The 27,831-nt window shown below is 36.2% G+C and overlaps 1 protein-coding gene across 12 annotated transcripts in view; it reads right to left on the bottom strand.

The window, feature by feature from the left end:
* ptprt (protein tyrosine phosphatase, receptor type T) overlaps positions 1-27,831 on the bottom strand; it is a 316,939-nt gene that overhangs the window by 93,170 nt on the left and 195,938 nt on the right. For 4 of the 12 annotated variants that reach the window (XM_023325154.1, XM_023325156.1, XM_023325155.1 and 1 more), the window contains exon 16: positions 13,442-13,577. In XM_023325154.1, the coding sequence (XP_023180922.1) occupies positions 13,442-13,577 (136 nt within the window). Of the gene's footprint in view, positions 1-5,741; positions 5,775-13,441; positions 13,578-24,426; positions 24,484-27,831 lie in introns of all 12 variants that reach the window. The other 8 variants (XM_023325147.1, XM_023325148.1, XM_023325151.1 and 5 more) reach the window with 5 other exon arrangements.

The following is a 27,831-nucleotide window of genomic DNA, read 5'->3' as shown; positions in this document are numbered from 1 at the left end:
GGGAGTTTCCTAATTCCTCCGGTCGTCTGGTATATGAGCCACTTTTGTTATCACATTAGCCTTGTGACATGGTGCTACATTATGCTGCAAAACCCACAGAACAGCAAATTGTTCCTGGGTTGTTGGACTATGTGGATCTTTGATTCCTATCTGGATTCTTGGCACTGGTCTTGGATTAAACCCCAATCCGGCTGATAAGAAATAAATCCACACATGGATTGTGTGGATTTCATGGATCTCATGAACTGGAACTGGATCTCATAATGTCTCTCACAATTTCTTCTCCAGAAAAATTGTTTTCTAGATGTTTCTGTAGGGAGCATCAATTTGTACTAATTCTGTAGATTTTCAATCTTTCCTAAAACGTGTTTTTAGACAGAAAATATGTTTCTGCTGTGTGTTGTGATGCCTTCAAACCTTTCTGCTTCCAATATCGAGGAAGTTCTGCTCTGGTGGAAATGCAATTCTGTATTGTTTCACTCTAATGTTAAATATTTTAGAGCTTGGTGGAGACTTCAATGTTCTAAAGGCATATTTACTGCAAATGAATTTGTCCTGAAGTTATGGATAATCCAGAAAACGTAGGTGATAAAACATTACGACGCAAAGCGTTCATGGCAACACAAGTAACACAAGTACCCTAACCCTATCCCTTGTCATAATTGGCAAGGTTGTAAGTTTGGAAAGCACAACTAAGACTTTTGACCATGATTTAGTAGCTTCCAGCAAGCATTTTTGGATCAGACATTATTTAAACGGTCTATTTAAAGTAAACACTTTCCATGCTTATATAAATGTAGTTGTACAAATCAAATATCATTGACAGGCAACAATAGATACAACTACGAACTGAAAACTCAAGACTCAGACCTTTAAAAAAGATTTTGCATACTTCAGCTTTAGCTATAAAGTGAAACCTAAAGAAGATTGTATTTCTTAAACCAGCAGATATTAAAAATTAAATGTTTATAATTTAAAAAAAAAAATTCAAAATGGAACTTAAATTTTATTGCATCACTTTGTTGGTTGAATTACATGTTAAGTAAAATGAGAAACTAATTTTAATGCCAACATTTATGGTTCCTTTTCCAAAAATCCAATGATCAGAAATGTTTGCTAGTGGAGGAACTTGGGTTCAATGTCCACCCACCTTTGGGAATTGAAAAGTGGGTAAAAAAGTCCTGAGCGCTCATGAAGCATTTTGAATAATAACGTTTTAGAGAAAAAATATTTCTTAACTAGAAATAAAAGGACTGAATGAGAAATGTGGGCCGTGTATAAAAATATGAATCTTTGTGGCTAGCCCTCAGCTATTTTAAAAGTGCTATAAGTGCACGATCAAGCATTTATCTCAGCAAGCTGCAGAGTGCATTATTCAGCCATGTGTCACATCTAGAATGGGGGTCAAGCCCAGCTCAGCACTGCTAGTGTGCATCAGTGGTAATGTGCCCAATTTATCTAGGAAAAAAATACAAATTCAGCATAAAAGTCTTGAACTAAGACTGAGTATTTTTGTCATCTTAACTCAGAGACTAACTTCATTAAACAGTGAAGTTAGAAAAAAAACCGTTTAATGATGTACTTACTGTAGCTGCCCCATTGATGATTGTTATTTTAATCTTAAACTTGTCTCTCTCTGATTTTTTAAAGCAGCTGGATATGATTGTTTATATTTTTTATTTTTTAACGCTGGATGTTGTTTTAATTGCTGAGCCTCTAACTTTTAATCTAAGCATTATTGAAAAGGAAGTTTCTAAAGTTTGGAGTTTTCCATTTGTTCTTCGATTGCTAAGAGGAGGCAAACCCTCAGTCATGAATAATTAAAGGTCCAAGATTATGTATTCTGGTGAAACTATTTGAAAAACTGGCCTAGGAGCAACTGAAGAGACTTTTCAGAATAAAAGAACAGTCTAAGCTCTTCATTCAGGCTTTAAAAAACAAAACATCACTGTTACTGCCACTCTAAAACTTCTTAATGGTGTTTAAGGCCTTGGCTTTACAATATTTTGAGTTATTTTGTTTGTGCTATTTATTTTTAGAAATACTTCTCTAGATTAGAATCTCCAAACAAGCTGCCTATTGGTTTGCAGATTACATGGCAAGTAAAACACAATGTGTGCTGATGAATAGCTCTGTCTTTCTCCAGGTCACAGAAGGTGAACCTCAGGGCTCAGTCTTAGGACACATTTTAGTCACGACCTACATTTCGGATCTGTGTTCACACCTGTCAGCTGTTTGAAAGAAATCCTTTAGAAATGTGAACACAGACATTACCATTGATGCCACATGTTTAGCATTGAGACACTATTTTAAGCTTAAACAGTTTTGTTGGTAGGCCAAATCCATTTTGCACAACTTGCACTCAACAACAGTGTTTTCCAGTGTCCAATAAAATTGTTTTTGAAGCAAAAATTAACCCCCAACGAGCCAAGAGAGGCGGTTTTGTTGTAACCTGTGCGTCAGATTTACAGGTGGACCAGAAAGACGCAAATACAAAAGTGCCGACTGGGACCCTTTATGTAAAAAACGCAATTAATTGTGTTAACTTTTTCAACGCATTAAAATTGATGTAATTAGTTAATCAAAATCAACACATAAAAGGCCCACTCAGTGAAAATAAAACATAAAGGTGAATATGGATTTTTGTTGTGTACTACCTACATCCTCATCTTCTATGCACTAGTTCTGACTTCTGCTGATACAGTCAAGTTAAAAACTAAGCACAAATTAGCTGTTTCCACTTTGTTACGTTGGAAAAAATATCAAACTCATACCAACTGTCAAGAACTTTGAATTGTTGCGGAAAATGTACCATGAAAATATAATTGCCTTGTCTTGGTGGAGGAGGATTTTTGTTTGTTTTGGCCTGCAGAACTCAGCAAACTCAACTCATTTAATTGACCATCAGGTTTTCTGTTTGCCAAAGTACTCTAGAGACAAATTTGAAGCCCTCTTTCTGTTGCTTGATCTAAACATAAACAGGAATATTATCTCAGATATTCTAGAAAAGTCTAGTGTTAAAATGTTAGCCTGGCCCAGTCAAAGTCCAGACATCAAGCTGAAAGCATGAAAATGTGTTCAATCTTTAATAAATTCACAATAAGGTTGTAAAGGGCAGCAGAATCAAATTTTTCCTAAATTTTAGAGAGTGGTACATTTAGATAGAAACCAAAAGAAGTTTCATTTTTCTCCCATATTGTATCAACATTTATGGAAACATGTTTTTCTGATGTCTATGTTTCTGTCTGTAATATCTAAAAAGCGAAGCCCAGTATCCAGTAGTGAAGCTGAAGTAAGGAGGTGTATGTAAATTTAAGTGTAAAGTAGGATTATATTGGAGAAAGACAAATCCACTGCTTGCTCAGATTGTCTCAGAGCCCAGAACAGTGTGGGTGGAGATATTTAAGAAGCGTCACTTTCATTTGGAAAGATATTACCACATATCCCCCTGCTTAATCATCCATCTATATTTTATTTGTTAGAGCCAAACACAATTTCTAACCTACAAACTTTCACTAATTATTTAACCTCTTTTTTCCCCTAATACTGGAGGCGGTTGGCTGGTTTCAGTTCCTACATAATTGTTTATTCTGATCTACAATTCAATTACACCAACCTGCTCCCACAACAGCCTGCACCATGCCAGGCAAAACTATCGTTTCTTTGCCTAATTTTCTGTCATAAAATTTATGATGGTGGATGACACATGTACAAACAACACCGCAGGATGGTGGTGTTATTTTTACAAGACATCAAAGTAAATTACTAAAAAGTATTGCACATAAAATCTGGTGCACAAAAAACAATATCAGTAGAAATTGACTGTGTGCAGTACGACTATATAGGGGAATGTTCACTAAAAGCGTTTCATGTTAGTTAGCCTAGATCTCCACTAAATAATGAAAGCCAAATGTCACATGCAGCCATTTTAAAGTTAAATGTACAGCTAAAAAGATGCACTTTTTAGCAATGAAGGAAAACAAAGAATATGTGCTGGTGCATAAATGAGGACTTGTGTAATGGCATGCATTAAAGCTCTCAGAGGAATAGAGAAGCCTGCATTTTAAGCTGTGAAGTGTCACAGATCTGGCTGTGTAATGGTGCTGAGTAGAGCTTAAACTCCTTGTGGCTTCCCAGCCCTCAAACAGCCAAGAGAAAATTACACACGTGTCACTCAGACTAATATATTAGGTGTTTCATGTTTCACACTCTCGTCTGTAAGTGTTGCTTAGGACAGCACATTCTCTGAGTCTTTTCAACAGAATGGGGATTTGTAACCGCAGCAATTAATATTTGAATGTGAACTGTGTCAGCACAACATTAATGCCAAAAGTTTTAGGAGGTAAGCAGCACGTCTGCTGCCCCAAGCTAGAACTGTGAGTAGTTTAACGAGGATATCGGTTTCTTCAAATACTTTGTGTCTCAATCTGGTAGGAAATTAACTGTTTTCTCTGTTGTTGTTTTTTAAAGGTTTTTAGGGAGAATCCATGAATATCTGCACCAGGTGGTAGAAGGAGCAACTGGATGTGAAGAACCAGGATTCTCACTGAGGACTCGGGTCAACTGCTACTCAGAGCCATTAAAATTACTTTTCTAGCAGTTAAATCAAACTGTGTGTTAGCTGCTTTCATACGTGACACTTTTGCATGAGTCAGTTTGTCTGTATTTATTTTAAGCAGCCACATTTGTAAATCTTCTTACTGCCTTAAATTAGTTATGCTCCATGGAAAAAACGAACAATACCATTTTGCTGTGGGATTTGTGCTTTTCTCCAGGGTGGAATGAGAATACACTGAGCCTGAGGATATGTCTAAAGAGTTTGATTATTCATTATACACACCATCTGATGGCTAAATCATTCCATAGTCGGGTTTAAAAAACTGTCATTATTTTCTCCTCCTTATAAACCAATGGAAATGCATTCCTTTGTTTTATGTAATCTACAGAGGTCAAATACGTTTAAGAAGTTACAACTAAAAAGTAATATTTGTCAACTTTTATAGCAAAAAATACCTTCCAACAAGGGTCTTTGGTAGATCATACTAACATTTTCTTATTATATATAAATAACTAGGCTGATTATGGTTGGGATTAGATTAAAATAGTCAATATATATAACTCTGAATTTAACAACAATTTTGTATCCAGATCTATTACGACAGCCGAGTACAATTAGTGCGTAGTTATCTGTAATAGAAGGAGTGAATGATGGAAATCAGTGTATAAATAATAATATATACAGAATAATTAATTGAAGTTGATTGAACTGTTCAAAAACTAGTATCAGTTGGAATATATGTGTGATTGGATTAAATTTAATTCTTTGTAAATTGCTTTTATGTGCATGTTGAGAATTGCCATTATATAATTAAACTAAACTGCATTAAAAAAATAATCATAAAAAGCAAAACCATATGTTTAACCTTTTCCACTACAAATTGCTGTATAGGTCGTAAGTTCTATGTAATGAATGAGATAACATGTCAAACACAACTTGAGTAGACGCAAATATTACAGCAGAATGGAAACCGTAGAAACAAACCTTAGGCAACATGGTGAATAAATATAAATATAAACTTCTAGTAAAGATCTAAATCCTGTTATCTGTTTTGAATTTATCCTGCTTTCATTACAGGAACAACGATATATTAGGAAAATGAAAAATGTGAGCAAAGCAGCAGTGAGAGTCACAGTGAGCAACGGAGTGGATGTGTTCATGTCTAAAAGTAAACATACAATACCCCACGCTCAGAGTTCTCCATGTGTGAATCTCTCTATTGGAGCAAGGGCAAGGCAGGTACAGGACGGAACAGGAAGGGTGGAGCCAAAGACAGGAAACAGGAAGATAGAGAGAAACATAAAAGGGAGTGAGACTCCAGTCAGAGATGTTGTTGTGAAAAAGACATCTATTTCATCTGCATGTTTTCATTACTTCCATTCCCTCACATCTTTATTCTGTTTCTCTTGACAGTGAGAGAAAAAAACAAAATCATACTTCACTCTGACAGAATGTTTTCCACTCTAATTATAATTTCCTGCAGAGCTTCAGCAGGATTTTTGAACTCAAACACACGTTTGTCTTGAGGTTCTGGCAGTGATCTGAATACTGAAAAACCCATTTATTTTACTTCACCTCTTTGGAGAAGTTGCACATAGCATCAAATATAAACATGGTTCAGCACTGAAAACAATAAACTGATTTATATAAATGATGACAGTGTGGACATTTAATAGATCTTCAGCAAATACGCTGTTATGTGGTACATAAAGATTAGAGGATTCATCTAGGTGGCAGGTTTCAAAGTTGAATTATTACAGGTTGACATCCCAGAGCTTCATGAACAATTTATAAAATGGGTCAAAATAAACACCTACAGAATAAATCTGCAGCCAGATAAAATCTCTTCAATCCCTGAGCTGTCGTGTGAAGAGAAACCGTGAACATGAAGCCAGATTGTTCAGGGACAAATCTCATTCGCCTCTTTTGTCTCCGACTTTCAACACGTTCTGTCACAGCGAGTGGAGGTCAAAGCTTCTGTCTCAATTTTTAAAAATTCATTGTTAGCAGAACAAACAGATTATTAAACTACTAGAATTAGTTTCAAAAAGCAAAGTTTTATCATTTTAGACGTACTTTTAACAGCCTCTATGATTGTTCATATTTCACACAATTAACTGAATAGCATAAATCTGTATTTTTTATAATTGCCTCAGTAGGTTATAATGTCAAAATGTGGATAGAAGAATATTTCTGTTGTGATGGATAGAGCAAGAAGAGAAGATGGTGACATGGAAGCTGGAATGCACAAAACGATGGATGCAACAAAGCAACTATGTAACCATATAAAAATCATCATTAATCAGATTTTATTTTATGTTTTCATATTTGAGTTGGTTAAAAATTATTAGAGGAATGAAGAGGGAGCAACTAATTACACCCACGACAATTACAAATGCCAAAAGCAACATTTAGCAAAACAAATGGCTGCAAATATATATAAATATTGCTCATGTATCCTTATTTCATTTAGTTTGAAGTTTATATGTTTATAATTTGTCTGTATGCTGTGAGTACTTCAAAACCAAAACCAAAAATCTTTATTTGTTCACACAGTCATGATCAACAAAGTCGACTGATTCTAACCAGTTCCATAAAACCAAATGCTTGTTTGTTTTCCACATTTCAGGATTTTATACACCAAAGTTATTTTTTTCTTGGTTTTTATTTTTTGTGTTAAAATAAAATGTTGAACACTTAAACTCTTACCTGCTGCAGACATCTCATCAACTTCTCCTACCATAAATTAAATTCATTAAATGCCATTAATTTTGGCTTTCAGTTCACGCCAAACAAACTCTTGATAATAAACAGTTTATCCAACTACTGGGGAAAATAAAATATATCGGTATTTCTAAATTAAAAATACAGATATATTTTTGTTTCTGACCACCTCTTTTCTGAACACATCATTATTTAAACTAATAATTAGCAGAGATGTATTCCAGTCCACACAGTGTAAGTTATTCACATTGCATGAAATGATATTGGAATAACAAAGCAGCAGCATTACTTTAAAACAGTTTGGTTATAAAATGTTAACTTAAATGATGCATATTTCACTGAAAACTATTCCCTCCACTATCTGAGCATGACATGTCCACCTAAACTGGCATCCATGAGAAGGAAATAATTAATCAAAGAAGCTGAGGCTCATGGTAACTCTGGAGGAGCTGCACAGAATCACAGCTCAGGTGGGAGAATCGTTTGACGGACCAACTATTAGTTCCTGGTAAACCAGAAATGTGAACTTAAAGGAAAAGTTGCCAGAACAAAGTCATTGTCCCATTTACAAGTTGAACACAAACCGTATAGAAAATTCTGCGCAGTCAGCAATTATTGTTGTCAACATGCAAAACAGTGTTTGCTGAGAAGAACCAACATACTGAATACTGAATGTGTGATAATAGATCATTGTTAGTATTTTACCTGCAATGGAAAATAGATCAAAGCTCCAGTTTTATTAACTCTTTGAGTTAAATAATAAATATTCATGCCACTAGATTCTAATTTACTAAATCAAAGTATTTTTTCTTTCACTTTAATATGATGCACTACATTGAATTTATTTGCCATATAAAACCAAAATAAGATGATTGTTTTATCAGGTGGTTGTTATTTGATAAAACAACAAAAACTTTGAGGTATAAATACTTTGAAGGTGTTGTATGTGCACATAATTTAGTTTTTCTATGAGTTGTGTAAACCTTTTCCAAAGTGTTTATGTGCCTCCAGTCAGATTTCTGCAGGAACTTTTGTTTCTGCACCCTGAAGCAGTCGAAGGCACCATTTAGCCAGAGGTAACACTTCTATTGTTTACTTCCTGGTTTGTGTATTTGTCCCCACGTTTTCCCTTGAAGTTTATGATCTGGAACATAAACTTGTGTGTTTATGTTCCAAATGAAATCAAAGTTAATTTTCTATTGTAGGGTGACAAAGTATTTAAGGTATGTGGAAACTTTAGATCAAAATTTTATACATATATATATATATATATATACTGTATATAGATAAGATTAAAATCCCCAGAAAGACTGCAGATTTTCTTATTAATTTGCAGATCCAGATATGTCATCGTTCCTCAGTTTCTCAGCTGAGGTCTGCTGTTCAGGCATTGTACACTAAAATACGCCCTTGTTTAGGGAGTAGCAGAAACATTAATTATTCATCAATTCTGCTTTCAACATTTCAATAAAAACGTGTATCTTGTGGTAGTGGCAGTTTGAGTCCTGAGGCTGTAGAAACACCAGATCCCCATTAAGACTTCAGCTGTGTCCACCGATGTTGAATTTTACATTAAATTATCAGCAACATCCCCCTCCAGCTTTGTTCAAATCCCCTCTGAAACACATGTAACAATTTCTTAAAAGAACGATCGGACAATTGGACATGCTGCCTTCCTGAAAAGTTTTGTCGCAGAATAATTTACGGGGAGTAAAAAGTGTGTAAAGCACTTTCCATTTAAAAAAGAACCTTGTCTATCCCACAGGGACAACTGGCTAAAGCGTACAGGTTTAAAATATAAATGACCAGAGAAAATGTTCTCCAACATTGTAAATGTTCTTCTGTCAGAATGCAATTCCATCTTCATTTATCTCTTCTCCTTATAAATATTCTCACAAACTCGTTGTCTTATCTCTTTTTAACCCTACATAAAATTGGAGCTTTACTTTCATGCTTCCTGTTTGCAACTTTCTTTAAAGGTGTTTTTATTACCTCTGTACTCTCCACCACTCCTGTGTTTATATAACCAGTGTCTGACGCTAATCCCACCTCGGAGTATGGATTCATCTAAATCAGATCGTCTGGACAGCTTGTCGGCTGCATCCTTCTGAGTACAGCTGTGTTGGCCTTCTAATTGGCTTTTTAATGCACACCATGCCCTGTTAGCCGGTTAGCATTTATTAGCATATCTATTTGAACCCAGGGTCGAGAAGAGCGGATTTGCTATCAATTTTTACATTTTTCCCTTCTCTTTCATCTTCTCCCTTCCCTGAAGTCACAACATTTACTCATCTCTGTACGTCTCCTCTTTTCTTTCTGAGTTTGATGGCAATTTATCCTCTGAGTGTTTGAGATGTTCTCCATCAGCCAGAGTTTGACTCTGATGAATATTTCTCACTGACTCCATGTCCAGACTGTCTCTCTTATAATAATGTGTTCAGCCTAGAAATAGGATCCTTTTTCTTCTGGTGTAATAAATCTTCCAAAATGTTCTGCTTTCCTTCCATTTGTCCTGTAACATTATCTGACAGCCTTCAACTCCACTGCATATATTCTCTAAAATTTACCTTTACACTCTGTTTTGACTAAAAGGTTTAAGTTAACCGATTAATAAAATAAACTAATTAATAGCAAATCTGTTCAAATTAATCACGCTTAATTAGTATTGATCACTTTTCAAGGAAACGTGATAAAGATGAATTGCATCAATTATGTCGCAAATATAACAATATTGACAATAAAAGTCAAAGTTGTTGACTTTTATTGCTTATTGTGTGTTTTTAGTCAAACGCTGTTTAAAAGTGTAGAAATTGATTTTTCATGTAAAAAATGCACAATATAACTTAATTAAAAGCATGATAAACACTTTTTGGTTAAGAACATTCACTGTTTGAAAAACCGCAGCAATTAGTGTGAACTGCAGCTTCCAACATTTCTGCTTTGTTTTGAAAGCAGATCTTTCCTGAATCACATCCATCCGTCTTCAACAATATTTACAGGTTGGTATTTTTTGCTACCCAACGACCGACGGTCTGTTTCTGCTGTTAGTTTCCCTCGGCAGTGGCCCACCTCTCGCTCCAAACGGTTGGAGCGGAGTCAGACCCTCCTGCCTCCACCGTCGCTGCCACACCGGGTTGTTTCGCCTTCAGCTGATATGTAAATGACAAACTGCTTCAGTGGTAATTAAATTCACCTTTGCTAAGAACGCAAATTAGTTTGGTTTTGTCCAAAGCACCATCTGGTCAAAGCTTAAAGCAAAATGGATCATATAATAGCAAGTCTTTCTTTTTATCCATTGCTAGCTTTACTGAGCAAACAGAAGTGAGGTATGGCAACAATGAGGGAACATTTTCAAATTAATTACTGCATTAATTTATTTTATAGCTTCAAAGCAGAATTTTTTTTTAAGTAGCAAGCTACTATTGCCAGTTAAAGAAATGAAAAGCTTCTAAGTCATCCCAACCAAAAACAAGCAATTAGAACCAGGAGGAAGGTCTTAGCACTGTCAATCAATCTCATGTACTTGCTGCTAAATGTGCTAATGGGGGAGAAACAACGTACTTTTACAGAAAAACTGTTTATCCACCATTGTGAGTGGTTATGCTAACTAGCCTGAGCATTCGTGATAGGCTGTGCTAGCTGCAGCGTATCAGAGAGAAGGAGACAGGAATGAGCAGCGCCACACAGAGGGGTGACTGACAGCGCTAAGACCCTCCTCCTGGCTCTGATTAGTTGCTTCTAGTTAGCACTTGGAGCACCAGGAGAAAGAAGATTATCTGTCTCATACAACCCTGTCACAACATACTGACAATTTGATTAAATAACAGTTACATGTTGCAGCTTAACTCAACCCACAATGTTCAAAAGAACAGAAATGCCAGAAAAAAAAAGAAATAATAGACAACAACCTTTTTTCCTACACATAGACACTGAAACTGGGTCGTCGCCTTGTCTGTCAAAGACGGGGCTAAGATGAACATCAGGTTTAGTCTGTACATCCATACAAAGCCTTTACCAAATGCTGCGCCTGGCTAAGACTAATATGAAGAAAAAGACACATTTCCACCAACTTAACAATAAAATCTTTTACATCAGTTAATCTCTTCATGCAACTGTATTCATGTCCTCCCTACAGGTTTACCCAAAGTTCTGCTTGGACCCAGAATGTCTTATCGTTTGCTTTGAGCAACAAAATGTAAAACTGGATTTAATGTAAACGGAATTTTAATTCTATTTATTCTAGAAAGATAATCTAATTAAGAAGATTTTGCCAATATGTTGATGGAAATTTTATATATAAAATTTGAATTTAACATTTGATTTGCTGATTTTGCATTGATTTAGTTGGACCTTTCATCATGGTCCAAGTAGTTTTAAATGTGATCTCCAAGAACAAACTGCATATTAAGCAGTAGTAGTTGAGTTATGAAATGTTTAGTGTAATATTATTTTGTCAAGTGATATAATCTCCAGAAACCACAACAATAATGTCAAACAGAAATGGGTCCAAGTAAAACAAACTGCATAAGCAGAATGAGGAGAAGGGGATGAAGGGATGCAGAAAAGAGAAAGAGAGAAAGTAAAGAGAAGGAAGAAGGTGATGGAGGCCAGCCAGTGTGCATGTTCACCAAGACTCAGTTGGGTATTTTAATTCTAATTAAATTAAATTAATTTTAATTAAGCAAATTGTTGGAAATTGGATTATATTGGTTATATATAAATTTACCACTTTTATATATTTTTAATTTAAATCAGAGAAGTGACTAGATTTACATTTTTGCTTTGCCTGACAAGAAAACAGTTTCTAAGCTTTTAAGGTTTCAATAATCACTTTTCATAAAAATGTATCCCCAAATTAAAAAACAAACAAACTTGTAGCATCACTTTTCCCACTTTCAAGAATAAACACATTTACTTTTCAACATTGATAACTATTTAATGACTGGTACTAATGAGGACACTTTCAGATTTATAATGTCTCTCCCTAACTGTGTTAATACTTTCTGAACAACAATCAAATTGTGATGCTTTTTAACTTTATTTAACAGCATGAAAGGCATCAAGATTGTTGGTAGACTTTGATGTCCAACGGGTGTTCAAACTTTCAGTTGAAAGATCCAGTCAAACAGTCTAAAGAAATTAACTTTTATTTTTTGTTATGACTTGTTGAAAAAAGAAGAAATAAAAATGGTAATCTCAAACTGTTTTATCTTTTATTCATACTGAGCCAATGTTAAATTTACAGTAAGTCTTTAAGAAAGTCTCTCAAGAAAGACTATTTGACAGGACCTGTAAATCCTGCTTCCTCCCAAAATGATGCATCATGATCACAATTTGTCTACAGAGGCTACCAACCATCTTGTTAATTGTGAACAAAGCTAAAGAGTTTTTAAAATCTTACACAAGCAGCTTTAGGTCCCTTGCACACAGGAAGCTGTGGCTGCAGCTGTTTCAAACATGTTTCTTATCTAAGGCCCCATCCACATGAAGATTATTTTAGTTGTTATCTAGAAATATGTTTTGTGGTTTAGGCAGTGCATCCACGCAGATTCTGTGTCTTTTAGACCAGAAAGAATCATTTTTGAAACCAGGTTTCATAGTTGACGAATTTCCAAACGTCGGTTTTAAACGATGAGGTCACAGCTCCATCTCGTTCTCTATCCTGCATCTGCCTCACTCTCACACAAACCCAACATGGTGCTGTTCGGCAGGGTTGCCAGATCTAGCAGTTTATATGTATATTTTTATTTTTTGTGGCACCATATCATTTTAAATTTAATGAACTTGCACCAGGATTTCTGTCTTACAATACCACTACAGAGTGACACTTGATTGACTAAGTTCTACAGATTATTGACATTTAAAAATAAATGAATAAATTGTGCCCAATTGTGAGGAAACCTGTCTAATCTGGCAACACTGCACTGAATTCGAAATGTGCCTGGAAAGACCTTAAATCAAACCTGGATTATTCAAGCTGCGGTCTGAAAAACTTAACCTGCTGTGGTCTCCTTAAAAACAGCACTGGGTTTTACTGGGTTATTTATCCCTTTTTATTTTTTTCTTTTAAACTCCTCCTGTCCTGAAAACCAACCACTTCCTATGTGCACGGGTCCTGCAGCTGCTGCTCCCAACACGCCGTTTGGTTTCAGTGCATACCTGCGCTTGAAGGTCAGGATGACTCCGAGGAGGATGATGATGATCATGAGACTCCCTGCGATCATGCCAGCCATTTTCACCGTGCTGTCCACCTGCTTCTCCGGCTCCATAGCATCTGAATCCTGGGTGGATGCACCTGAGCATCCACACACACACACACGCAAACACACCCACAAACACACACACAAAACGTCATATCGGTAGGCAGAATCCAGCAAATACAGTCTCAAGGAAACAAACAAACATACTTTTTACATACAAAAACAACAGACACAGTCCATGCTGCATTAATTCACACAAAGGGTCAAGTTCATGCACAAACATACAGCATACATTAGTCAGCTACAAGGGAAGGCAACATGATTAGTCCCAGTGTGAGGAGATGACTGAACATTCTTCAAAAAAGAGTTAAATAAGAGCAATGAAAGTTATGCAGGAGGATAAAATATGAAAGAGAGACAATACACAGTGGAACCCCTCCTAAGTCAGCAAAAACTTCCCTATTTGCAGATTATTATTATTATTATTATTTTTTTTTCATTTATTTGTTTTTGTAGGATATCTAAAATGTGCAGCTGAAATATCCAGGTGTTGTGCTACTTTACATGGTATTAGCTGCTGTTTACAAAGCAACCAATCCATTTTCCTCTGTGCTGCTTAGCTGTAAATGAGGACGACTGTAGATGTTAGCTTCTACAGAAGAGCCAAGATAGTTTCTACAATGCGAATTAAGATTCAAAATAAACAGTTATGAGCAGACAGTTGTGCTCCCTAACCCCAGTGACTACCAACGGTCCACTCAATATGCACATCTGAGAAGGTGGACAACCTTTTATTTTCAAAATAGTTAATCTTTTAACCAAAAACCCCCGAAATGTAAGTTTGTTGGGTGACCAAGACATTTAGGAGTGCAAAGAATATAAGTAAAGAAAAACATTGTGGGTAAACATAAGATATGTTAGCTCCAACTTTACTTATAGTAAAAACCTAAATAAATGAATAAAGAAAGAAAATGTAGCAGACATAGCATATGAGGTATGAGATCAGAAATATTTGTATTAATGCAGAAAGTTTACAATGTGTCAAAAAGAAACGAAGGGTAAATAATCAGAAAGGCGGGAAAGGAGCTCCAAAGAAAATGTACAAAAATGATTTCATTTGTTTCTGCTGCTGAGTTTTTTAGTCGTTCAGTGTAAATTGGTTGAACAATAATGTGGAAAAAACTTAAAGTGGCTGTTTTGTGGTTACGCAGAATGTCTCTGTCTCTCCACTCAGTACGATGGACACTGCAAGGCAGAACAATTATGGTTTATTTGGAAGATATAAAGAGGTACATTATTCTTTTTAAAATATTTTCTATGTATTTCAGATTTTTATCCAACACAACAAATCCTCCACTGAATAAAATGTAGATAAATGTAGAGGCCAGCTGAACACCTGAAGATGGATTTCCTCCCTAACCTTTTATTGAAGCCTTTCTAAGTGGATGATGCTTCAGAGAAGGCCACTTCAAGGAGTTTACTTTGTTAGCACAGTGTTCACGTAGCAAAACAATATTCAGAACGTTACAATCAGCCGAGGCCCTCGAGGGAAACATTCCCCGAAGCAACACACTGAACCAAGAATTTACTAAATTAAATAAAATATTTCAGAATACAAAAAAATCCACAAAGGCAGATAGAAAACTGTAAATGTAAATCAAAAGTTGGCTGATCAAACAGTCCTAAACATCAATGCAGATTATTCTGGCCTCAGAAAACAGATTTTTGTGGACAGATCAACACCAACATGTATTTACAGAAATGTGCCTGAACTGAAATATGAACAGAACATCTGTCAGGCCAGAATAAAGGATTAAATGGTCTGAAAGACAACATCTAACTCCACCTATCCTCTCAGCTGTCAGAAAGAGCTTCCTCTGTTGGAAATTTTAGGAATGTATTTTACAAAGATTGACACTGGACAGGCCAGAAAGTGACAAGGAGAAAACAAAAAGTCGAGAGAGGAACAAAGTTGAAAAGCAGAACAACTATAAATCAAGATTTTATAGGTCTCTTATTTAAAAGCCTGTGATTGTGCACATGAATGCTCCCGTTCACACTGAGCAGACTCTTGTTATAACCTTGATAGACAAAGACAGGCGATTAATAGAGTAATACTGCTGTGTGGGAGTTCAGTTAATCCCTTGTCTCTCTCATCTTCACCCCCTCTGCAATAACAACACAAGGTTGGCAGCAGTATATGCCGAACTAGCGGCTTAAGCACCTAACCTTGGCACACTTGGTAATAGCTGCCGCAGTGCTCAATGGCTGCACTGATGAGATGTTCTTATGAAATCCCTGAACGCCCTGAATGACACACCATTCACAGACGGCCTCTCCATCCTTACATGAGTTTGAAGAAAATATGTATATAAGACAAATAAATCTGTCACTCTCAATCCCACGCTTCAATGCTGAAAAAGAAATGTCACTTTACCCTGAATGTTTCTTAAAAGGGATCACAGAGACATTTCAATCGAGGTCTCGATGTATTTCTCTGAAAGAGCGAATAGTGCTACTTAGAACAAACAATGGTTCTGCTAATTATCAGTAGGCTCGATGAAACTGGGGAGATTTGTCTATTCACTTTAATATAGTTCAGATCTGAAATAGATATAAAATGTCAGAGATACTCGACTTTAGAGTGAAATTTCAAGGCTGAACCTAAAATGCACAATGACCATTGATGATGCTTCAGGGTAGGCCACTTCCCTGAAGCACATTAAGGAACTTTATGTGACCTTCTCTAAATTTTGGAATGCACATGTCCAAATGTGAATTCAATACAAAACATGTTCAATGCATTTATTGTACAAAATCATTCTAAGATGATACAACTTGCCAATGTTGAGCTCCCTTCAGAATGAGCAGTTTTAGGGCGCTGTCACTTTAAATCAGATAAGATGGTGCTGGCCACACCCACCGACTCAACGTTTACACTTGCAGGTGAAAATGGCTGCAAACAGATGTGCAATTATTTAACTGCACATTTTTGAAAAGCACAAGTGGAGCCTCCTGCACAACCAACAAAAATAAGGCAGGCAATTTCTGGAGGGTAAGTTGACAACAGAACACCTGGCTTTTCCAGGTTTAAATGTATCCCAACCAGCTTCAGAGAAGCAGCAGGGATAAAAATGTTGATCTTTCTGCTTTCCACCCATTCCCACTTCGTGTTGCCCTCTGTAATCAGAGACCAGAAGTTCCTAGTTGTCCCTCAAGCACATTACGTTACACGAGAGCCTTGGGCGATCATGCAGGAGACGAGCGCTCACATTTCCATGTCAGCCTGTGCCCCAGTAATCACCTCACAGGTGTATTAAAGCTCAATTTCCCCCCTGAGTGATCCACATTATGTATCAGCTGGCACGTTTCACTGTGACCCCCCATTTGTTCACACTTCACAGCCTCACATGCTGATTGGGTTCAACAGTTCACAATGCAACAACAGAGGACCCCATCTGGCAACGGGTTCAGCTCCATTTGACATTGCAATTGACCCGGTTGGGAGCCGTTCAGCCAATCAGGTGAACTCAGACGGAGCTCTGACCAGGACAGGAGAGATGTGAGGCAATACAAGCGAGTTCATTACAAAGGGGTGAGACCTGAGTTGAAGTAAAATACCACGGCTAAATGGGATTGATTCACAGCTGGTGGAGGAGCAACATGGAGGCTGGGGGAGCCTCATTTATAGCTATATTGTTATAACGAGCTAACAGGTGGCATATGACACTTTATGGATAAATCTTCCTTTCTTACCACCAGTGGTCCATAAAAGGAACTATCATACCATTTATACGCCATACAAATTTTGATTTTACGTAATGTTCCTTCCTGAAAGAGTAATTTACACAAGGAGACAAGAAATGAATGTAAATTACTCTTTCACTTTATACAACTATATATATACAGTATATATATATATATATAGATAGATATATACATATATAGATATATAGTAGTTATATTATCTTCCTCTTCTGCTTCCACTATTGTGATCTTTAGTATTTTGGCTAATGTGCCAAAATAGTGGGAAACTCTGTCCAGCTGGCTAAATGTAGAGTTAGCATGGAAAATTCAAGTCCATAACACTATTAGCAAACAATTATTGCACTCCTAACAGTCCTTTGCAACATGAGCATTGTACACACTGATATTGGAATGACCAGTAGTGGGCGCACTTGTGCAAATGCACTAATAGCGGAGCTAACTTTTCATTTAGCACTATAGCATTTTTGCTCATTTTGAAAATGTTTATTGCATTTAGCCTTCCGTAAATATTTTTTCTGGATAAAATCTAAAGCACTAGTTTACTAGGCTGCTGTGTAAAATTTAAATTAAATAAATTTCAACATCTGTGTTGATGTTTATGTTGATTATGTTCATTACTCAGCAACTATCAAAACTGAAAACAGAAATGAAAGTATATCCAAAACATCCCTTTCCATACAGGTAGGTGTGCAATAACCAATTTGATCATGTTGAGGATAATATATGATTTATTAACACAGGGTGGATATCAATATGGTTAAATGTAGAACTTTAGCATTAGCTTTCGCTAAGTACTGTGTTGGTGTAGCACTTTAGTGTCAGCAGAACTAATTATTAGGCTTAGAGCAGGTAAACATTTGGCTAGCGGTGCCCACCACTGTTGATGGCAGGATATTAGCAATATATTGGTTTGCCTTAGTGTAAACTGTGTACTTTAGCCGTCTTCTCATTAGAAATACCAAAGCCATGAAGAGGGGTCATTTTTTACATAAATGTATTCAGTTCTGATTAGATTTTGTTTCTTAAATCTTGGAAAGTGACACATTTCTAATTACTTCATTATTTGATAGATATTCAGCTCTTCAGTCAAGGCTCTTCTCACAAGGTTTAGGAGTATTTCTGATCAATTGTAAAATTTCCATTTGAGATTATAACTTTAAAAGGTGACCAATAAACATGGCCAATGTTGAACAAGTCTTCTTATTTCTACTATTTATTTATAAACTGTTTTTCTTGTAATTACTGCAAGATCCACAGAGAAGAGGTGAGACTCTTAATGCTTGAAAGAGTCTTGAAACTATTTGTTCTGGAGAGAAGATGAAATGTGGAAGTAAGAGGTTTAACTGCTCCGGCTGCCGCTGTGGACCCCAGACTTCAGTCGCTTGGCCTTCCTACAGTAGTGACCGTCTGCTCACACCAGGGGAATACTGCTACTGTACACATGAATGAGCAACTTACTGCAGGAAAACGGAAACTGGTACACAAATAATACACTAATGAAGTTTTAAGTTAATCTGCAATGGTTTACAGAACTGGACAGAAGATTCTTGTTTGTTTCTGCATTTTCATTTTAGCTTGTTGAACACAAACAGTTCATCCGAAAAGTTTTCACAATGTTTCATTTATATCTGTTTCCTTAAACTTTTTCACACAATTACCCCATTTTGAAAATGTGGAATTTTGTTGTGTTTACAGTGTAGTTTTTATCAGTAAAACATTTTATCTTTTTCTCCCACATAAATATTCTTTAAAACAATGACACTACGCGGCTTGATGGATATTTTATAATGCAAAATATAAATTAATATCTCCATTTGATAATACTGGCTGCCTATTTTAGAGGAATCCTGTGAAACATCTCGGGCCTGAGAACATTTGTCTAATATCATTTTAACTTATACATCTCTTTTCTTGCAGTTTTTTCATCCTGTTTTTATTTCGCTCACTTTGTGAGCACAATAAAATTACTAGGGAGGAATTAGGGGTAAAGCCAGAGATATTAAAAACATAATCTGATCCAAATAGAGAGAAGATTGATTCTCCCAGCTAGCGATGTTCTACAGCACCACAGGATAGCATATTAAAATGGGAGTTCTCTTGCTGTGTGTGATTTTGTGCATGCCTGTGTCTGTGTCGGACGATGAGACGTTTGAGACCATCTTATAAGTGTTAGTGAAATTATGAGGTAAAATTAAAGTTTATTTTAAGAATTTGTGCAGTTTTTGTGTGAAGACAGAGTCAATCTTTTACCTGAATGTAAGCTATAAGTTGTAGATGTAAGTTGTTTCTTCCTGCTGTGTTTGAGTGACCTGGATGGATGAGTCTGATCTGAATGTTTAGTTTGGGGCTTTGTTTTTTGACCAGCTGTGGGTGGCTTCCTCTGTGGATTAGTGTTAGTATGGCTTAGCATGTTTAACAAGATTACTCATCTGAAATAAACCACACTGCTCTATCTGATCTATAATATGCACTCCCCGTGTTTATATGACCAAACAACTATTGACCACCAGAGCTACATATGGCCGGCTAGCTTTAGCCTATCTGTACATCTAAAGGGAGAGTATTTTTATCCAGATAATGAATAAATATATTTTAAAACGGAGGTTAAAAAATACGATTACAAACTGGCATGCAGCACACAAACATGTAGGTGAGCATCCAGAGCTATCACAATTTACCCCAATCTGGGGTAATGAAAGGTTCATCCCAGGGAAAAATGATGGAGGATTTAAACTATGGAAAACCAAAGGCATTCAGAAAATTAAAGACCTGTATGTTGATGGCAAGTTACTTACTTTTGATCAGCTATGTAAGAAGTATTTAATACCCCCGAAACATTTTTTTAAATACTTGCAATTGAAAAACTTTATGTCATCAAAACTGAAACAAATAGTTGACATTCCACCCTTAACAAAAATAGAAGAGGTGTGTGTTGGAGACTCAAAAGGGAAAGGTTTTCTCTCTGTGTTCTATAATTTGTTAATGCTTTCCTCTGGGGACTCAGCAATAGATAAGTTGGACGCTTGGAGAAGAGATACTTTCGAAGATATAGATGAGGAAGACTGGAATCAGGCCTGTTTAAAAGCACAAAAACAAACGATAAACACACGATTTAAACTTTTGCAATATAAATGGCTTATGAGAACCTATATAACACCAGTTAAGCTTCATCATATGTCCAGTGATATTCCAGATACTTGCACTAAATGTTTGTCTGAAAAAGGAACTCTTCTCCATTGTTTGTGGGAATGTCTTAAAATTCAGAAGTTTTGGAAGGATGTTATTGGGTGTCTATCTGAATTGTTTAAGGTAAAAGTCCCATTAGAGGTTAAAATCTGTGTACTAGGAATATACCCAGCGGAATTTAAACAATCACAGAGGAAAACTAAATTGATAGACTATGGACTTCTTCAAGCCAGAAGATCTATAGCATTATGCTAGAGAGGCATGGATGCACCCTCCTTGGGACTCTGGAGGAAGGAAATTGCAAATTCGCTCGGACTGGAAAAGCTAACATACATCGCCAAGGGTAAACAACGGGATTTTGAGACTCTCTGGGAGCCATATATGAAGATCATAGGGACTGAAGGTGGAACTTATTAATGGCTGTCTTGTCTACAGTTTCTATTCATATATTGTTCTGTTATTTTTCTTTCTTTTTTCTCTAAGTTAATCTAAAAGATTTTTGATATTTTTGGAACCAAACAAATGCAGGTTTGAAGGGTGAGTGTGGGAGTGAATGCAAGAGTGTATAAGTACATGTTATAATGTTACGTTTGTTGTGTGTAAATTTGTTATGTCAAAAAAGAGAAAATTCAATAAAAAAGAAAAAAAAAAACAAAAAAACGGAGGTTAAGGGTCAAAGCACATGTGCGCTTCAATGCTAAAATCACTGCTCCATATGGTGCCCAGACATGACAACTACAGCAGATTCAAAGTGTCTTGTTTTCTGGTCTAAGTAGTAACACGATGTCAAAATGTGAAATTTTCCCCTAAAAAAATCTGAAAATATCAGCAGTTTCCACATTGCGGTCTTGTGTAAATAAAGTCTAAATCACATTACTTTTGAATTATGGCTACGCTGTGATGCAGTTAATAGCAACCCTCCAGAAGTCAGGATATTGCTGCAAAACCCCAAACACCTCATGGACTAACATGAGGCTGTATTTATGCTAAACCAATGTAACAATTAATGAATAGTGAATAAAAGAGAGAATTCTCAAAGTTGATGTTTCTTTACATATTTTTTCAGTACTGTGAGAGGACATCTGTAGTACTTATTTTCAGTACTTTGAGGACATTGAATGTCCTGCTCTGGTCCAAACGTTTCAAGACATTTTTCACTTTTCATTGTGCTTCTATTTTCCCGGTCATGTATTTTTGTATTACAGATGGTGTACAAGATTTCACAATCAAGTTTTTAAGATTCACGGGACTCTTGTGAAGTGGAGCAGATGGGTGATTCACCAATCTGTCTGTCTGCTGGAATAATGCAATGCATTTGTTTGAACACAAAAATAGGAAAAAACAATATTTCATGGGCGGGAGTCGATCTGTGCTGCCGTCTTTTCTCTTATTTTGAACTTTGATGTCGGTTTCTTCCAGTCTGTCTTTGTTGTTGAAGCTGTTTCTCATTCCATCTCTTTTTCCCTTAAGAATTTAGTGAGTGTGTCTTTCTTGTTTGCCTTTCTCTTAATCTATTTTATGTGTCAACTCTAAACTCGGTTGAATGTTGCTTGCTGACTGTGCAGCTACTTAAAAAGCACTTCATCCTTTGTTTGTTGGTAGTGTGCCCTTAAAATGTCATATCCTCCCCAGATATTCACCTACAAACATCTTCTCCCCTTTTCAGAGTCTGACTCAATCTGCTGCAAATTTAGAGGGCAACCTGACTTACTAGGGAGGAAGCAGGAAGCACGTTGTCATTATTTATGAAAACAGAGCGATGAGAATAAGGTGTACCGAGTCAAACCAAACAAATCAGACATCAGTCAAAATTGCAGGTTTAAACTGCAGTCAGATCTCAGAGTTGACCTTAAACAAATGCTGATGGTAAGCAACCTGTTGCATCAGTATTGCAGAGCAGCAGAGTCAGTTACAACATGACTCTGTACAGAACCAATTAGAACCGACCTCGGGACTAATGGTAACAGCAATTGAAGCTGACACAAAACACCAAGGTGTTTATGAGAAATGGGTTTGATGCATCAAAAGGTCATACAATCACAATCGACGTAGAAATCCTATTCCTCATTCGGCATGCCGAGCGCTGAAGCACTCTAATGGCATTTCTTTTTATCTTTTCATTTCAGTGAGTTTTTAGTTTGCTTCTCCTCCCACAGTGTTGAAAGCAACCATATGGAAAATACATCAAAACAAATGGCTGTCAGAAACGATGTGCCATGGTTTGTCCTTGCAATACTTCACACACTGTTGATGAAATTTGCATAACACTTTATGCAGACATTCATATAGAGTACAATGGGCTTGGTTCACTGTGGCGCTCCAGAGATCAGCCGTACCTTACAGCACTGAATTTAAAACTGAACTGACATGTTTTAAAAATGTAATGGTGGACACTGATCACACTATAAGGCTTTTATGTTAGCATCAATAATTGATCATTATTTTTGTTTCTAATGTCTAAAATAACCCAGTGGCATGGCACAGTTTTCACTCCACACCATTGTTGTTTATTTTTAGGCAGTTATGAGGCGCAGCAGCCAAACCTGAAGCTGCTGCTGTCCAAGTTGTTGCTAGGTAACCAAAGAGTGACCTAGCTTAGCCAAAGCCTTTCCACGGCTTACATCTCCCAGAATGCTGTGCGGCACTGAATCAGACTTCAGGGAAATGATTAAATATTCTATCAGATGTATTATCTTTTGATATTATTGCTCACGTCTCCATCATGATCTATATTGTTATTGATCTATAGGCCAACCACATTTTCAGGCGTTTTGAATGTTTCACTATAGAAAATGTATCTTAAAGTGCGGTGATGCCACATACTATCTAGCACACTTAGCATTCAGGTTTAAACTGGTTTTATGTCCATCGCTTTATTTACCAACTGATGCTCTAAAAAAACAGCGGCATGAAAATTCTGACAATTTCATCAATCAATGAAGGAACCAGAGATGCGCAGGACAGAGTGTGAAAGTGAACTTAAACCGGGAGAAAAGGATGTTTGGTCACCACAGGATTTACCAATAAAGCTAAATATGAAGCTAATGCAGCAGCAGTATTTAACCAAGTTAAATAACAGAATTTTAACCAACATTAATAACCATTCAAATGTCTTTTGGTAAAATGTTGAGTTGCCTGTGAAGTCAGTGAAGTCCAGCAGGCTTTCACAGACATTCTGACGTTCAGTTAAATGTTTCTTTCAAAGGACATAATTCATCCAACACCAAACACCAGTTTTATTTCAGCGTTTACACAATCATCTTGCACTTTCATTTTCCACAGATTTTAATGTCTAGACTTGACATGCAGCACGAAAAACAGGTATTTAGCATTCATAAAGTGTCAGGGAAAAGGTCTAAGAGTAAAACGAAAGCAGGAAACTAACAATGAGCTGAATGGTACTGTGAACGAAAAGTTTTCATTTTTATGTAAATGACGGCTGCCATCATCCCTTGCTGTTTCATCAAGTATTCAGTTGGCCTTCGTTGAATTCGGACACAAAATACAGGCAAATAGGCTGCGGATGGTTGTTTACATTGTGCACTTAGGTGATATGAAATTATAGAGTTTAATCTTTTATGGAGGTGATCTTTGGTGTTTGCTCACTTTTAAATGAAACATTTTTTATTAGATGAAACAAATACCAACACTTGTGATTCCATCGCAATCAGTAGACTGTCATCTGTGTAGCATAGCTTCACTGAAGTATGTGGGCTTACATGCAAGACAGAGTTGAGGTTCAACCACAGCCAGCAACATCCGAAGCAGAGCAGACATGCAAACGAATGCAGTAAGATGAAGATGAGGAGGAACAACAACCAAGGAGCCCCAAAAAATGAAAAACCAAGACAAATTGGAAACAGAGGGATAAAGTGGAGGAGGTGTAGGGCAGGAAACAACCAAAATGAATTATTGTTTTGTGTCGTGTTTATGGTTGTGCTGTGACATAACATAGGGAAGAAGATATTCTGCCTATAAAGAAATAATCACCTTCGCTTGGGATGACTAGAATGTACGGCGTTGTTATTTGTCCCCTACCTATTACCACTAAGGCCAAGGGCCGCACGTCCCCGCCGGAAAGCATGAGAGAGAGAGGGAAGAGAGAAAAACAAACAACAACAAAAAAAAGGAAAAGAAAGAAGAAAAAAGTCTAAGAAAAAAGATATATCGTTTTATTTATCAGTTTCATTAGATCTCCCTGCTTTGATCTGTCTAAGGAGAGAAACTGCAGCAGTGAGAGATGGTGCTAGCACAATGAAATCAATAGCATTTAGCTGGGATATGACTGGTCTGTTTGCCAAGAAAAAAAACTGTCAATGAGCAATCTGAGTGGCTTATTACCAGGAGGCGTCCTGACAGATGTGTGGAATATGCCTATTTAGTAAAGAGCCGACAGCGAATGCAGATGTGGTGTTAGGAGTTAACATCGGAGTCGGTCGAGAGTCAGCCTGGGCTGACGGGTTAATAGAAACAAAGGGACAAGAAAATGGAGGAAAGAAAGAGATGGTAAAAAAAAAACTAAAAAACTTTGTGGCAACTTAGAGAAAAAAAATCTGATTTCTGCTGGTAAACAGTTTTCACTTTTAAGGGAGAAATAATCTATTCGAATTCAAATTGTAGATTGATTGAATGATATTTATTGAAGAGGTAAAACTATGAAAGTGGCCTAATGTTCAAACCACTGCAAAAACACTAAATCTTACCAATTCATTTTCTTTAGTTTCTAGTGCAAATATCTCTGTTTACTCAAATGAAGAGACGACTAACTTACAAGTAGCTTTTCAGTAAGATATAAGATAAGATAAGATAAGATAAGATTTATTTGTCATTATCATCAACAGATTACGAGATTGAGATTTGCTCGACTTGAGTTAAGATGCAGGTTATGTGTATATACGTAATATACCAAGATAAAGAAATGAATAGTACAAAATGAGAAATAAACTTAGACATCAGAAGATGGTTGCAGCGCCTGGAGGTGTCGCAACAGAATCTACATTTATAGCAAAGTGGTGTCAAGAGCAGAAGTTCTTATGCCTTTGAATTTAGTGCCATGACTGCCATCGGGTAAAAACTGTTTTTTAGGCGATTTGTATATATATTAGCTTGTGAGTAATTCATGGATATTAATAAAAAGTACCGGTTATGCAGACAAAATATTTCACTTGTAACATGAGAAAAATATGTTGTAAGTCAAATTATCTGCCAGTGGAAGTAATACTTTTTTATCAATATTAATTTATTGACTTAGAACACATGTCTTCTAAGTTAGCTTCATCTTATTTCACATGTACTAAAATATTTGCACTAGAAACTAAACACGAAATACTTTTTTTTGCAGTGCAATGGTTACATAAAGGAACTAAAACACCTGTCGTAAACAGCAGGTCCCATCAAAAGCTCAAGTTTGGATCCATGAGGCATATTTTGTGTTTGCTGACCTGCAGTCACTCCTGAGCTCCGGTGCAGCTCCTTGTGCATCACAAAGTTTGTTTCCCTCAATTCAATTTTTTTAAACCAGACTGTAAATTTTAAGGACTTACTTCTTTTACTTAATTCTCAGTTCAAATAAAAATTAAACAGTCATGTTTGGTAGATATTTGTTCCTTATGAAGCTGAAACACCTCAGTTTCTTCAGGTGGATTTGCCAAACCTGCTGTCAGAAAATGTTTGTCTACTTCAGGGAGTGAAAATGTCTGTATCCATAAAAATGACAACTTTGTATTTCTCTCAAATGCATTTTAAAAAGGCAAAAGAAAGATTTAAATTCAGACTCTATGGGCTGATGAGGGGGAAGTAAAACTGAGTCAGGATGGAGAGAAAGAAAACAGGACAGCTGTTCAGAGAGTTTCCCTACATGCTAAATATTAAGCACACACATTTCTGTGCCTCTTTTACTGATGCATATTAATTTCATATCAAATTATGGATCAGTTAGATTTCTAACATTAAACAAGGATCTAATGCAGCCAGATGCTGATGATTTCATCAAGTTTTTAGTTCCCATTTAAGTACATGCCTGCAGATATGTAGTAGGATAAACTACAGATGCAGCAGCAACTGGAGAAAATTAATCAAAAACTAACTGACAGGATAGAGATTAGAGTTTGTGATGTTGAGTCATTAAAGTTAATATTACCTGCAGTTCGATTGTTATTAGTTTCTGTTTTCAGTTGAGCTGTGTGTAATGAACTGACTATTTTACTACAGACAAATTAAAAGTTTTAAACCATGAGATAGTTTGTCTAATGATAGATTTATAATATCCTTCAGTTTAAAGTAAAAAATTGATGTAAATATCCTTTAAACTTTCAAAAATCTGCTGAGGTTGTAAGAAAAAAAAAATATTTCAAAGGTTCAATTCAGCCTCAGGCCATACAGACAAAACATGTTTTAATAATGTGAGTACAGCAAATCCAAATCCCAGACCTAATAACCAGACAGCAGATGTGTTTCATTTAAAGTTTTACAGTCAGAGGCCTTGATTTGTGATGATTTTCATTCAAGTTTGAAATGCTCCAGCAAGTGAAGCGTTGCTACTTTTAAAGAAATTCAGTTTTAAAGCTCTTGAACATTGGATTTCTTATATGCCAACTAATTTCAAAAGCATATCGTGCTTATAAAATGTGCGTCTGCTGCAGTGAAATGAACTGATTTCCATATCTGACTCATCTCGTCCACAGCAGACTATTCAACTGAAACACTAGTGGGTGAATGTTTCACAAAACTCAAAGAAAATGTCTTTTATAGAGAAGTTAAATTTTGTAGAGATCAATATTTTGGACTAGTACAGGACTGGACCGAGGAAACAGAGGCGGATTTTAGAGAAAAACTTAATATTATCAGCACTTTACTCAAGATTGCAGAACATTTTGCTAGAAGGCCAAGACAGTGGCCAGCTGTGGTAAAAGGAGAGGCTTTGGACAAACATCAGCTGAAACCTCAGATGTTCTCTGAAAAGATCCTGAACACAAACTTCCTGTCAATATCAGAAAATATCAGATAATACTGATATTTTTTCTTACAATGGAAAATGTTAAGTAAAAATCATTCGGTTTTTATAATAAAAACCGAATGATTTTTTTCTCATCTTGCAAAATTCTCTGATTGGAGTAAAAAGACAGACTCGATTTTTCACTGAACATCTCTAAGTTCCTCAAAGTGACCATCTGCACTGCCACTCATCACTTCCCACTTTAAAACTTTCAAGTCCTTTTAAATTAGATGTGGACTTGAATTTTTGAAAATTAACTATTTTAAATTTTTAAAAAGAAAAGTTTGCCATTTGTGTTTTGAAGAGAGCCACAAAGTAAAAACCATGTCTAATCTGACACACACAAACATGCAGACAGTCAGTGTCTACACACCCATTATAATAGCTATAACCTAACCAAA

The sequence above is a fragment of the Xiphophorus maculatus genome, chromosome 20, assembly GCF_002775205.1.
Source record: "Xiphophorus maculatus strain JP 163 A chromosome 20, X_maculatus-5.0-male, whole genome shotgun sequence".
Lineage (NCBI taxonomy): Eukaryota > Metazoa > Chordata > Actinopteri > Cyprinodontiformes > Poeciliidae > Xiphophorus > Xiphophorus maculatus.
This window is presented reverse-complemented; position numbering and strand designations above follow the sequence as displayed.